The sequence below is a fragment of the Choloepus didactylus genome, chromosome 14, assembly GCF_015220235.1.
Source record: "Choloepus didactylus isolate mChoDid1 chromosome 14, mChoDid1.pri, whole genome shotgun sequence".
In the NCBI taxonomy this organism is placed as follows: domain Eukaryota; kingdom Metazoa; phylum Chordata; class Mammalia; order Pilosa; family Megalonychidae; genus Choloepus; species Choloepus didactylus.
In genome coordinates, this window is record NC_051320.1 from 19,109,893 (window position 1) to 19,124,914 (window position 15,022).

Sequence of the window (15,022 nt, forward strand, 5' to 3'; positions counted from 1 at the left end):
CCTATCATTCAGTGAAAAATTAGAGCATCAAACTGAATATTAATTATGAAAGGAGTTACATACACTCACACACACACACACACACACACGCAAATACCTGAAAGAGCTCCCAACAGCCAAAGCTGGAACAACTGAGCAACAAAATAAACAATACAATATCAGATAATAAACCCAGTGTAAAATAAATATACATGAATCCTAATAGATATAAACAAATGATTGGATAAATAAATAAATGGAAGAGAAGGGACAAATCTTTCTTACAAAAGAATTCTAAATAATATATGTAGATACATTCATGTGGGTTGGACTTAATTACTCCTTCCAAAGAAAAGAGTATGGCCAGGGAAAAAATAGTAGCTTTCGCATACCTGGTAGGCACAACCTTAGCTAAGTGATGAGTTAACATTCACAGTGGTAAGTCATGTTGATATCATGTACCCCTGATTTAATGTGATGAGAAGGACACAACCTCTGTGATGTTCTTCCCCAAATCCATATTTCCAGCTTAATCATGAGAAAACCTCATACAAACCCAAGTTGAGGGATGTTTTGCAAAATACTTGACCAGTATTTTTCAAAACTGTCAGGGTCATAAAAACAAGAAATAACTGAAAAACTGTCACAGATTGGAGGAGAGTAAGGGGAGATGACAGCTAAATATAATGAGATATGATGGATGGGATCCTGGAACAGAAAGAAGACATTAAAAAGAAAAATGGTGAATACAAAAAATATGATTGTTCACTTTACAATATTTCACCAATGTTAATTTCTTGTAGTTTTGACAAATGTACCACGGTCGCATAAGATATTAACATTTGGGGAAACTGGGAACTCTCTGTAACTTCTTTGTAACTTTTTTATACATCTTAAATTATTCCAAAATTAAAGTTTATTTTAAAAAAAGTCCTATAGTGAGAAGCATCTGCAAAAGAAAGGAGCTACACCTGAAAGTGCCACTCATTCTGGAGACAAGCTAACAATGCAACCATGAAGGGAAAAAGAAATGGAAAGAAATATGCCAATGTATTAATAGTAATCTCTGGATGGTTGGATTAAAAGTATTTTTAAATTTTTTATGCTCACCTGCCTAATCTTTCCATATTACATTATCACTACTTTAATAATTAATTGAATTTTAAATACATATATATATATAATTATCTTTAATTCCCTAAAATGATCTGGTAACGTGATTTTTTTTTGTAAAATACCTGCCTCCACAAAGCATACCCTGGACTCAGAGAAACCACCCACAAATTCTCTTTCAATTGATTCTCCTTGGAAAAATCAGAGTATCTTAAATGTTGAAACAGACCTGAAAAAAGAATTGCTACGTAAGTGCTAAGTATTGCAATTGATCGTTAAGTATCATTAGACATAGCCAAAGTGATTTTTTTCTCATTATTGACAGGAAAGCAATTTTCTCTTGGCAGAGGATCAGGACTTATTCATAATATTTTATTTCAAATCAGGGCATTACAAGGGTATATGATGTGTAAACTAGTATATATTCTAGAATACTTATTTTTTCCTTTCCATTTTGCCTTGTTGATAGAGCTTTAGAGGTACTTTTGTGGGGTTAGATTTATATTTACTTATGTCAAAATCATAATATCTATATAATAAATCTTGAATAATAATGAAACTTCAATGACTTTTTCTGGAAACAAACCTTCCAATGGGTGCAACCTGTGGGAAATTCTCATCACCTCAGTAGTGTGGTTTGTCAGAGCAGAAACTAGAACAGTTAGAGACATTATCTTAGCTGCCTCTTCTAGGGTTGAGAGAGGGGTAGAGGAGAGTCTGGGCTCTTTCTGGACTGGTGAGGATTTGGCTGAGATGGGTACACATCTCCACAGCAGGACAGGGTGTCTTTGCCGAGGGAGCCCTAAATTAAGAGGACAAGAAATAGTGTGGTAGGCAGAATACTGGGCCTCCAAAGAGGTCCACGTTCTAGAACCTGGAAACTGTGAATCTGTGACCTTACCTGAAAGAGAGGAATTAAGGTTGCAGAAGGAGTGAAAGTTGCTAATCAGTTGACCTTGAGATGGGGAGATTATCCTGTGATGAACCACAGTAATCACAGGGTCTTTAAAAAAGAAGGGGGTAGGAGAGAGAAAACCAGAGGGAGCTAAAAGGACTTACTGTTCGCTGGCTTTGAAGATAAAGGAATCTGGAAGAGGCAAGAAACAAATTCTCACCTGGAGCCTCCAGAGGGAATGCAACCCTGCAGACACCTTGATTTTAGCCCACTGAGACCCATTTCAGACTTCCACACTGCAAATGATAATAAATTTGTGTTGTTTTTAGCCAGAAAGTTTGTGGTAATTTGCTAGAACAATAAGAATAGCAAAACGGAAACTAATACACAACTGTTGCCACTTATTGTTTGCCACCTATGTGTGTAATATGCATAGTCTTGATCTTCATCTGCAAATCAAGGATTACTGTTATTTACATTTGATAAAGAAACCAAAGCTTGACTAAGATGGCCCAAGTGGTAAGTTTCTGTGGAAGTGCCCCTTCCTCTCCTGAACCATACAAGGGGAGGGACCCACCTAGAAATGGGTGGAGGAAAGAAGACTAACTCATGGAGCACACCACTCTGCTTCCTTTGTTATTTCTATTTCATGTGCTAAAGTGTATTTTAGAATGTGACCTTGTTAAACAATGTACATTTTGTTGCATGATCTATCAGAGTGGTACAGTAGAAAGAAATAGTCAGGACATGAAGTTGCTAATCTCGGCTGTTACTCTAATTAGCTGAATGGCCCCCGTCTCTTCATCTATCCAGTAGGGATGATAATAATTATCCTACTTTTCTTGGTATCAAATTAAATGATAGGTGGAAAAATCAAAGTGCTAAATAATTTCCAATCTGTAGCCTCACTGTTGTTTCAGGCTTGAGAGTGCTTCTTTAACACTTTGGCTGATTCCCTGATACATTGAGAAGTTAGTGAATAGTTGTCACCTGTCATCCATTATTTCATTATCACTCTGCCGGTTGACATGCTGAGTCAGGGCACAAGATGCTAAAAAGGACCTTTTTGAGGGCATTTGTTGTACCTAGATGCCCTTCACATTGAGTTTTTCGGCTCTTCAGCTTCCATAAATCTAACCATTTGTAGTGAAATCTGTCTGTTCCTCTTTTAACAGGAAAATTTCCTTGATACGATACCATAGTTCCTTATCTCTTCAAAAAGTAGATGTGTAGCACAACTCGTAGCTTTTTTCTGAGTTTCAGTATTGTTTACTTGACTGAGTAGTTTGCACCCTCATTATTGACTCTTAAAGGTGGGAAATACCCACTCAGCTTCTTGAGATAAAGGGTTTCAAAATGTACAGACAGAATTCAAGAAGCCTTCACAGACGATCTGAAGACAATGTCTCATCTCATCCACTAACATAGTTCAAGACACAGTTTAGGGGATTGCACCTGACCTTAAAGAAAATACTCTTCCTCGGAGCATTGTTGGTTCCACCTCAGTTGGCCACATAAGCACAATGATCATTCAGGCCACTGGAGTTGGCACTAAAAATCAAGAAACAAGGGCAGGAGATGGTGCATTAAACTGTTTTGCACCTCGTTCAATTTTATTCATTTCACCAAATGATTGGTTTCTGGCTTCACCAGCATAGCATTTGCCATCTAACTGCTACCAAAAAACAAACAAACAAACAAACAAACAAAAGCATACAGAAACTGTGAAGCCCTTAATACTATTACTGTCTTTATTGGATGAACCAAATTATAAGCAGGCCAAATATACTTTTCCTGAATCCGTGTAGAAGTCTGTGTACATCTGAAGGCTTGTTTACCTATCTATTAACACATGGAAGTGTCTCCAGAATAGCATCTGCTTTAGCAAAGTGGTAAATCTCCAGATCATTAGGACTCTTTGTGGCATGTCTTTATGCAGTAGGGTCATGATACAAATGCTATTTATATTTTTTTTTCCAAAGACACGAAAATTATTCCCAAGGTATAGCTTAAAATGTGAGCTCATTATTTGGTGTAGCACAGGCCACATCTACGCACTCAGAAGTTGGGCATCGTCGACCTGGAGAATGAAAAGTCCTTTGAGAGTTGAATAGCTGTGAGATTTTAGAGCAAAGAAAGCAAGGGTAGTGGTGTGGAGTTGAAAGCCACACAAACTTTCCAGGTATAATGTATTTGAGTAACCCCAAACTTATTTGCAGTGGCTGGGAAATACCAATTTAGCTAATAGGAATGTTAAAGCTTTTGAATTCGCACCTTAAGGAAATAATTGATCCTATATAGTAACAGGTTATGAAAGACTTATGGACATGAATTCCTAGGCTAGAGGTGATGCAGAAGAGGGAACCAGTGATTGATTCAATATACTGAAGCATCACAGTCTTTTGTGTAAATATGGTTTGAACAAATACTTTCTTGTGATGCTGCCAAAGTTAGTGACCCTGGTTTGATCTTTTTGTGTGTGTCTGCCTCTAGTGAACAGGAGAAAAGTCCAAGGGAGTGAGAATAAAAGGCTGCTTGCTTTTCTTACATTGAAAGTGGAATCTTCAAGGGTACAGACTCCTTAAGAATGAGTCCATACCCAGCTTTGGTTTGGGCAGAGGTTTATTCCATAGACCCAGCCTAGGTAAATGCCCAGAAACATGTCTGGTCACCTGGAGTTATTATAGCTCTATAATTAAGCATAAACTAAGTTTAACAATTAGGAATAATTGTTATGAGCAATTATGAAAAATAACCTGTGAAGCATTAAACATAATCTATGGATTAATAAGAAATTGACTATTTTAAAGAAGCTCCCATTTGTCTCTGTCTATATTGCTTGGACATGAAATAAGGAAGGAGGAAAACGGTTTCTGTGTTAGTGGAAGTGTGTTTGCATGAGGAAGATGGGGGGGAGGGCACAGTTGATGACTCATAGATTTGTAGGGAACTTTATATTCACATTGAATCATGATAAGAAAATGTCTGACCTTGCAGAAAGAATTTTAAAACACACCCCCCTCTCCTTGCCCTAACCAAGAATATAAACACAGAACATTCTGCTTCTCCCAACCTCTGTTAGGTATGTTTAATATGGTCAGATTACACCAATATTCTGTTCCATAGCCATAATGAAAACTTTCAAGCTTTTTTACATTTAGATTCTGAAAGTTACAAACCAATAAATGACATTGATGTTATAATGAGTATGGAATATTCTTCATAATTCATTACCTCATTACCTCATACTTATACCTCACTATCTAGGCATTTACCTTTGTGAAACTGAGCTGAGTGTGAGCTAGTTATGTTTCTTTTCCAAAGTGACTGTTCCTGTGCTACTCAAGGAAAATATTTCAATGGCCTGTTTATACTTACATTCAAAATTGTATCCCAATTTAGTTTTCTTGGTATTTTTGAACCATGCTTTCCTGGCATAGCCTGCCTTCTTTTCTACCTTTTCTCCTCCCCTCCCTTCCTTCCTTCCTTTTTATTAAGATTCTGATTACCTGTACTTATCAACTTGTCAGGAAAGGAAACATTTTCTTTTTCATCATATTCTTTATACCCTCCAGATTCTTACCTACGTTTACTTTCACTTGGAAATAATTCAATTGTTCTTCAAATCCACTGCCTCCCGGTGACTGATGAGTTTTGTTTTCCTAGAGTATCTTGTTGCCTTTATTTTTTCCTTGAATTCTGCACCTTCATTTCAACCTCAAGTTCTTCAAATGTCTTGTTCCTCCCCTTGTTTCTATGGCCCTATGGCAGCTCTTTTTTGTGCACTGTATCCTTCTACTCGCGTCGGGACAGGTTGTTTCCTATTTATGCTCCTGAATTGGAACCACTGTTTTCTAGATGCCTTCTTCAGTGTTGTGCAGGTAAACGTTTAACAACAGACTCTCAAGAAGGAAAAAAAAAACCTGATTTTTAAGATTTCCTGATTTACATGTTGCAGATATTCCCGTTATAACTGATGTCAAATTATCAACTTGATTTCACCAAACCTGGAGGTGGGAAGACACAGATCTGTACTCTCCAGTCAGTGCCAGTTGGCCCAACACATCCCTGCCTACTATCATTTTGACAGAGATATTTTTTAAAATATCCATACCTTCTCTGAATTGACATAACAACCTGGATATAATTTATTTCCATTTGGTGGTTCTGGGTCATTATTATTAATATCACACTCTAAGACACACAAAAAGTGGTGTCTTTAAAGGTTATGATGATTAGAGAGGAGAGGTTTGCAGGTAAACTAAATTTTGTATATTTTTGAAGATTTTCTGTTACTTTGCTTTTCAAAAATGCAATATTCAAATCTAGTTTTCATAGTGTAAATAGTTGTTACATCTTCCTTTGGCCTGATTCTTGATGATTTCCTCCCTGTTTTTGATGGCCTTTTATCTATGCTCTTATTCCAAGTCACCTCAAATTCATTTTTAAGTTCTCAGGGAATAAATATTAATAAATAGAGTGATACATTGGTTTCAGTTAGGAGTACAGATTTTCCAATAAGTGGCATTAATTTGGTTTCTATTTCATGATGTGTGTTTTCTCTAATATGAGAGAGAATGCTATCCGTGCATTTTCAAGACAGAAAAGAAAATGTTTTTTGTTTTTTTTTAATCTTTTGGGAAAGTTCTCCTTAAAGGTTTTTGTTGTGTGTGACAGCTTTAACATAGGGCTGCTTTTCAGAATGGATTGCCTGCAGCTGCTTCTCAGATTTTCATTGTGTTTTTTTTTTGGTTTTGGTTTCTTTTATTTCCCTGAACACATCCACTCTGTTTGGAGACACATATATATATATATATTTGTAAAGTGCATATTTATTATCACTGATGGGCCAATAAATAAAATGCTGAAATTTTAGGGGAAAGTTCCTGGGAACTAATTAGAGTCCCAGAGACAAAGGGGGCATTGGAAGAAAGGTGCTTCTACTTACATGGCTCTGAACATTTTGCATTTTAGCCATTTCTGCAGTGAAAGCAGGAGGTGGTGACAAATCACTTCGTGGTCAGGAGAGGCCCATAAAGTGAATGTAGTTCTAGGGTGGTTGTCTTTAGGCATTTGTTCTTTTCTCTTTTCTTCTACAGCTTGCTGAAGGTGAATCTTAACCAAAGTAGATTCAGTCTGCTGAATGGAGCGTATTTTCTTTATGTTGAAAGAAATTAAAGCTATTCATGAATACACCTGCCACAGAACTAGAAAAATACTGAGGGTGCCATTTTCATTTCTATTCTGCAGCTTTTAGTGCCATCAGTGTGGCTACTGGTTGGATCTTTTTTTTTTTTTTTTTTTGAATTATCATTTTATCAAAGTAAATCTAGAAAAATGCCTAAAATGTGCAAATGTAGTATTGAAATACAACAAGTAGGTTGTAAAAATTTTAGGTATAGAATACAAAAAAAATGTCATTAGTACATGGTAATGACCGCCATAAATGGTTTAAATGTATATTTAATGCATTTTAGAATTGTTTAAAAATGTAGTTGTAGCTAATGCACATGTAATCAACTGTGGCATGCCTGAAAATTGTTATGGCTCCATAATTTTAATTTGGGTATTCAAAAAGCATTTTACCTAATCAAGGATGCCTTTTCACCTAGGTGTTTGATTTTAATAAAATGAGGTTAAAAGAGACTCTTCAACTCTAGTTTTACATCAGGGCTTTGAGTCCAGAGTAATTAAATAAGTAAGCTTTATTTTGAAAAAAGTGGTTAGTTATTATCATCACCGGCAGTCTAATGAGAAGAAAAGAAATGAAAGAGAAGATTTGGTTAATTTTATTTGCACATAGACAGGGATGGGTAGGAGTTTGTTTTTTCTTTCCAAAATGATACTAGTTCTAGCATTGTGAGCTTGTAGTTATTGTTCTGAGTATGTTTTATTAAGCCAACCACTTTTAAGTCATAGATAAAGTATCTGCCTGGATTTTGTTACTATGGAAAATGATTGCAAAGTATATCTCTAGCTCTCCAGACAGGTTTAAAATCTAGTTTACACTTGAAGCCATAATACCCAAAGGTATCATAGTATACATATGTTCTGCAATAAATTGCAAAAAAACAAAAAAATAGTACATGAAATAGGAATCAAAATTCTAGGGATAATGATGTTTATAAGTGTAATGGAAATTGACTATGTAGACTTCTCTAGCTGTGAAATAAATATTAAAATGATTATGTTTAAGATTAGATGCTAATGGACTCCCTTTGTTTTATTGTAGCTCTCAGCATTAGAGAGGCAAATCTTTGACTTCCTTGGCTTCCAGTGGGCTCCTATTCTTGGAAATTTTCTACATATAATAGTCGTCATATTGGGTTTGTTTGGAACCATTCAGTACAGACCTCGATACATTGTGGTGGTAAGTCTTATTTTCATTTTGTCTCTTTATATGATACCTTAAAAATTGCTGTAAGAAGATGAATAAAATATTTTAAGCTGTTCCCTTTGATAATGTGTGGCATGGCTCGTCTAACCCTCAAATATAGAAATCTGTTAAGATGTTTATCTGTGGAAAAGACAACACATGGAATGTTTTGCAGTGAAGGCAAAGCACCATGACAGCAAGTCTTAGATGACTTGGAGTGACTCACAGCCTAACTGAATTCAAGGTTCAAAGGAAATTTAAAATGGGGTCTGGATAGAGTAGGAGATCTGCTGCTGGAGATATATTATGTTATGATAAGAGGTAAATATACATTAATTATCATTTCAACAACATAGGTCAGTAACCCAAAAAAGCAAATCTATCTAGCCATAACTGAGGACAATACTATAATTTAATTTTAATTGATTTAGGAAATTACAAGTATGTGTACTGAAGGTTATTTAATATACATCTCTAATCTATTTCATACTGCGTATTATTGAACATTTTTCCATTTCGTTAAGATGAATTTGAAACATAAACCCATACTCCAAAATATCTCAAACATGGTCAACACACTCCATTGCAGGACGATTTAATGAGAAGTATGCTATGATCCACAATCTAAAGGAAGCTATTTATAATTTCAAAAGAAATGAAGTCACCAATATAATCCAAGCTGAAGGTTTATCAAAAGAGAAGCTGCTGGAGTAGGGGAATCTCAAATCAGGGAAGTTGGAGTGAAAGTCTCAACCTGGCAAGCAGGGTACAGTGGCTTATAATGGCAATTAGGGGATTTTCAAGTGGGAATTTACAATGATTCATTGACATTTAAATTCTTCTTTACATAGGAGGGTCTTACAAAGTGGAGAACAAGAGGTCAGTATGGTATATACTTATCCACTTCTAATAGGCCCTCCCTACTGAATGGAAACCAGCTTATCATTCATGTTGCTTAAATTGCAACCTTATCACCCTTGGTCAATTTTTAGCTTCTGGAAAGTCTCTGCAGTATCTCAGAAAGGGGTTACTCCTTGCAATTGTTAATGCAGATGGCCATATTATTTTATTTAATATTTGTAATTACTTTTCTTACCTATAAAGAAGGAGAAGTATTTTAAGTTGCATGCAGAAGAGTATTATGAAAAATAACAAGCATATATAACTAATTGTAAATTGAAGTAACCTACTCTAAAATGTCCAATGGGTCTGAGTCACATACAGTGTTCAGCAGAATTACTGAATATTTTCTTGCAATGCAGTGATGTTGCCTCACTAGAGGAAAACCGTAGACTTATCTCCTAGCTGAAATATGCCATCTTTCAACTGTGATTTGATCCAATTCCATCTGTCTAAAAGAATAAAGCTATAATTTTTTTCTGGAAATGCAGCAATTCTATTTTGAATAGAAATAAGCTTTTTCATGTCTTTCATCACATTTTGGAGATGAATGTAAACTAGCCCACAGAATAGACTCAGCTGAGAATGGCTTTCCTGGTGACACCTGGGAGCATTTGTGGTCACTGATCTTGCTGTGGGTGGGTGAAGCTAAGCAACTTCCTCTGTACATTTCATCTCTAGAAAGTGTCCTCTGCCAAGCCTCTGTATAGTCTATTGGAAAGGCGTTTCATGGAGTCAGGCTTGCAGTGTAAGATGCTTTAATATCATGCATAATACCAAACTATTATTGGATTTGAAATATGTTCTAGCTGGTTTCTATGAACGTAAGCCACTTTTGCTTACCCACAGACTGTTTTATCATGTTGGTGTTCTGCTCAGCTATGAAAATATCAGATGGCCATAAAACCGAGGGCTTCTATAGAACAAGGCTGTTGGTATATGTTAGTGACATTAGCTGATCCTTTTGCTTTTACCCTTTAAATCCTAGCCCCACAAACTGTTTACACAACTACTACCCTGCTTTAGGCTTCTGACTTCACTTTCCTGTTTATGGACTCCCTGCTTTCTTGCTGCCGTCTCCCCTCCCCTGCACTTTTCCTAAATTATGTAATTCACATGCTTAAAATGCTTCACTGACTCCTTGGTATCAGCAGAGTAAAATCTAGGAATATTCTTGTCTGACCCACCTGACCAAACTCTTTTTCTCTTCATTCTTTTCCAGTCTCTTTCCCTTCTTCCCTCGTTCTTTCCCTCCCTCTCAGGTTTCCCTTCTTCCTTTCTTCCTTCTCCCCCTCCTTTCTCCCTCCCTTCTCTCTTCCCTAACTTCCATCCTTCCTTTTACCACTTACTTACTCATTCAAAATGTATTTACCAGTTGTATTTGTCAGGGTTCTCTAGGGAAACAGAACCAACAGGAGATATCTGTAAATACGAGAGTCTATAAAAGTGTCTCACACAGCTGTGGAGATGTATGAGTCCAAATTCTGTAGGCCAGGATGCACGAGTCCAAATTCCATAGGACAGGCTGTGAGCTGGCAACTCCGATGAAGGTCTTCAATGAACTCCCCACAAAAGGCTGGCTGGCTGAAGAAGATGTGAAAGTTCTCTCTCTTTTCCCTTAAAAGTCTTCAACTGATTGGATTAAATCCAACTGATTGGATTCTCTCATTGCAGAAGACACTCCCTTAGCTGACTGTAGATGTAATCAGCCACAGATTCAGTCATTAAACTGATGATTTAATAAACCAGCCTTCTGGTTTATTAACCAGCCAGGAATGTCCTTGCAGTGACGGTTAGGCTAGTGCTTGCCTAACTGGGCACCATTGCCTGGCCAAGTTGACACATGAACCTAAGCATCACACTGGGTTTCTACTATGTATTTGGCAATGGCAAGTATGGGGTAGATTGGTGAGCAAAATCCAGACCCTTTCTCTGCCTGCCTGGACACTTGCCTCACAGTCCAGCAAGGGGACATGTGTGCCTTTATCAATCATCATCCAAATAAATGCAAACTGTAGCAAGAGGGGGAGCCCACCAGGAGGGGAGTTAGGGGATTCTGGGCAGGAAGTTCCACAGGACTGGTAGTCGGAGGTTGATAGCAGGCCTTTCCTATTCAACATTTATCAAGGACCTACTGCATACTCTGCTAGTGCTAAATTGAGGAAAAGATACATCATGGAGTCTCTGCTCTCCATGAACTCATTATATAGGAAAGGAGGAGGAGCAGGGTCCCAGGGTCTGGAGCTTGAGAGAGGGGGAATCAGAGCAGCTGAGCACCAAAGAGGTCAGGGGCCTGGAGCAGACTCGAAAGAGCCGAGAGTCTGCACTTCTGTGACCTAGAAGCTAGGATCTGAGGACTGGTTATCATTACTGAATCATTATATAGATACTCCTTTTTACTTTCTGGTATATTAGAGCAGACAGAGGGAAATGTCTGAAACCTGAACTGTAATCCAGCTGCCTTGATCTCTGATGATGATTGTACAGCCTTTATCTTGTGCCCTTGTGATTGTAAAAACCTTGTGACTGACCTTCACTTCTACCCATTTATCCAGTTTTTCAACTTTAAAGTCTTATGATCACTAAAGACAGCTCCTAATGTTTATCAGTGAAGGGTCTTGGGTTAGCCCAGAACCAACCCACCCCAAGTCCAAAGTTATCTTGATAACCAAAGCTGGATTTAACCAAAATAGGCCTTAGACTTTAGCCTACAAGTCACCTATGCCTCACTATAATACTAGAAATCATGCCCATCATCCTATTAAGGGCACCATTTTCTGACACACATTCTGTGACTGAGCATGTCATCTATCTGCACATGCGCAACAATTAGATCACCTCTAATTACATCATCTGGGGCCATTGTGCTCATTATCCTAAAACATGCCCATCTTTTGATGCTATAAAACTATCAGAGTTACTGCAGTTTGAGGAGACAGATTTTGGACTGACGGACTATCTGTTCTGCTTCATGCCTAGCAATAAAACTCTTTCTTTGAGACCCCAGTGTCTCAGGAATTGGTCATTTGAGCGCATCGGTCAAAAGAATCCACCACTTTGATCCAGTAACACTTCTGCACCCTGAACTTTGCTCACACCTGCCTCTCCAGCCTCCTCTTGCTCTCCTAGCTCCACCTGGCATTTGGACGCCAGCACTAGCAACCTTTTCCCAGTCCCTCACGAATGCCTCTCTCCATGCACTGTAAGAAACACTCCCGGCATCTTTGCCTCTGTCTGCAGCTGGTTTTGCTGTTGCAGTTATCACAGTGTTTTATAATCAGTTTACCTCTCTGTCTTCCTAACTAGGCAAAAAGTTCTTTGAGAATGTGGAGTATAATAGACACGCAATGAATATTAGTGGACTGAATGGGAAACTAACATTTCCTGAGCTTCCCCCTTGTGTTAGTTGCTTAACGTGGGAGTAATATTGGGGTTGTATTCACCAAATTTGAAGCATATAGGTGGATTCTATTTACCAGAAATAAAATCCTTCTATTATTAATAATAATAATCAACACATAGGTTCTAATGAACTGGAACAGCTAGCAGTAAATACCTGAAACTATCAAACTACAACCCAGAACCCATGAATCTTGAAGATGACTGTATAAAAATGTAGCTTACGAAGGGTGACAATGTGATTGGGAAAGCCAGATGAACCACAGTCCCCTTTGTCTAGTTTTTGGATGGATGAGTAGAAAAATGGGGAAAGAAGAAGAAGAATAAAAAAAGGCACCCAGTGTTCTTTTTTACTTTAATTTTTATTCTTATTATTTGTGTGTGTGTGGTAATGAAAATGTCAAAAAATTAATTTTGGTGATGAATGCACAACTAGATAATGGTACTGTAAAAACAAAATAATCAACACATAAAGAAAGGTGCAAAATAATTGTCTTTCCTGTTTAGCCACCTACCAGTCCATAGAGTCCACTCATAACAGAAGGCTGGAGTTACTTTCTCTCTCTGGTATCTTTTCTTCACTCTCTTCCTTCTCCCTCCTGTGTGTAGATGGTGGTGGCTTTAGGTCTTTCAGAATCTTCCAGGATAAACATGAAGATAAGCAAGACTTTTTCCTTTGGGCTCATCTTGATCTTCTCTTTCAATGTGTTATGCCAACCAAATGCTATCTTTATTTGCTCTCTTGTTCAAGATGCTCTCCTGGGAAGAGGAGAGAAGGAAAGCAATGAATTGGAGACAAAAAGGAAAAAAATCCCTTCAACCCAGACATGTTATGTGTTCTTCACAAAACTCGCTGAAGGTCTGCATTAGCATCCCTAATTTTACAGACAAGGAAAGAGATTAGAAAATGTAAGCAACTTGCCCAAAGAATGCAGATAGCAAATGTGGGAAACCTGTTCACAAAGGGAGCCTTTTATGGGAAGGTCATGTTGTCATTTGGGAAGGTGGCCAGATTGTGTTATTTTTTTCACACCACAGGCAAATCATCCCTGAGTTGTTTTCATGAACGCATTAGTTTGAAAGAAAAACTGGTGGCCAGGAATTAATTCTGGTGTGAGAGAGACTGAAAATGAATATAGCATATGTCACATTACTCAGTGTGACTCGAGGCACCAGCCTTTCAGTGGAAGTGAGAATAGACCTAGGTCAGAAATTCATATTGATTTTTCACTGAGCTGGGAAGGAACTTTTTGACTGCAGGCGATTTTCTCTCAAAATCACTGTGGAATTCTTAATCACCCCCGTTATTGGCTGAAACAATCATTAATCTATGACAATTGAATTTAGTCCATTTCAATCTAACAGACATTCTGGAGTGCCAGGTATGTGCTAAGTGCTCACTCAGAGATTAATAAAATATAATTTTTTACCCTCAGGGAATAATTTAGTGGAGTTCACAATCTAGTTTTGCACAACTCAGATAGTGAGTCGCTGCTGTTTCTGGCAACAAATGGGGTTTATCACCGTTGAATTTAAAGAATCGATCACCCTTATAAAAATGGCTAAGGTAAAGGACCCTGTGGAGCAAGCTTTCCAATGTCTACAGGTACATTTTCAACCTCCTTAGAGGAACAATCAAGACTTACCAAAATTGCACCTTTACTTACCTCTCTTGCACTTCCTGCTCCCTACCTCATGTCAGCCACGCTGAGTACAAAGACAACATACTTTCTTGATCCTCAGTTTGCATGCACTGCTCCTTCTACCTGGAATGCCCTATTCTCCTTATATCCACTTGGAAAATTCTTGATAATCCTTCAAAAAAAAAAAAACAACTGTCCCCTCTAAAAAACCGTCCCTTCAGTGTTGAGCGCCTCCCCCTCTGCCCCCATCCCTTCTGATCACTCTGTCCATCCTGCTCCTAAACACTGTGTCATCATGGCCCCAGGCCCATCTCGTCCCACTACACAGGGTTTCCTGGAAGGCAGGAGGGTGCTGCTTTACACTGCTTTCTATCCCACTACGCATAGGCCTTTCGAGGTGCTTACTGCTTGATTGAACAAATAATAAATGAATCAGGATTATTGGAGGAAGTGATTTTACAGGATGGACTGGACTGTGACCTCTTATCTCTCAACAGCCCCACCGAATTTACAGTGATGTCTTGAGCAATGCCTTCCTTCTCTCACTTTGAACTTGAACTTAGCTGAGGATTAATATGAAATCATATGTGCAGCTCTGCCTGCACCTACCGTTAGCTGACTTACAAGATAGACAATGCCATGGGCTCCTGCCAGTATAATTAAGGAGGTCTATTAGAAAAATTCACCAGATCACAAAATGAAAAAGCAATAACTCCC

The 15,022-nt window shown here is 37.9% G+C and overlaps 1 protein-coding gene across 1 annotated transcript in view; it reads left to right on the top strand.

The window, feature by feature from the left end:
• NKAIN3 (sodium/potassium transporting ATPase interacting 3) overlaps positions 1-15,022 on the top strand; it is a 660,746-nt gene that overhangs the window by 338,090 nt on the left and 307,634 nt on the right. The window contains exon 2 of the mRNA XM_037803434.1: positions 8,220-8,357. Coding sequence (XP_037659362.1) covers positions 8,220-8,357 — 138 coding nt within the window. The remainder of the gene's footprint in view (positions 1-8,219; positions 8,358-15,022) is intronic.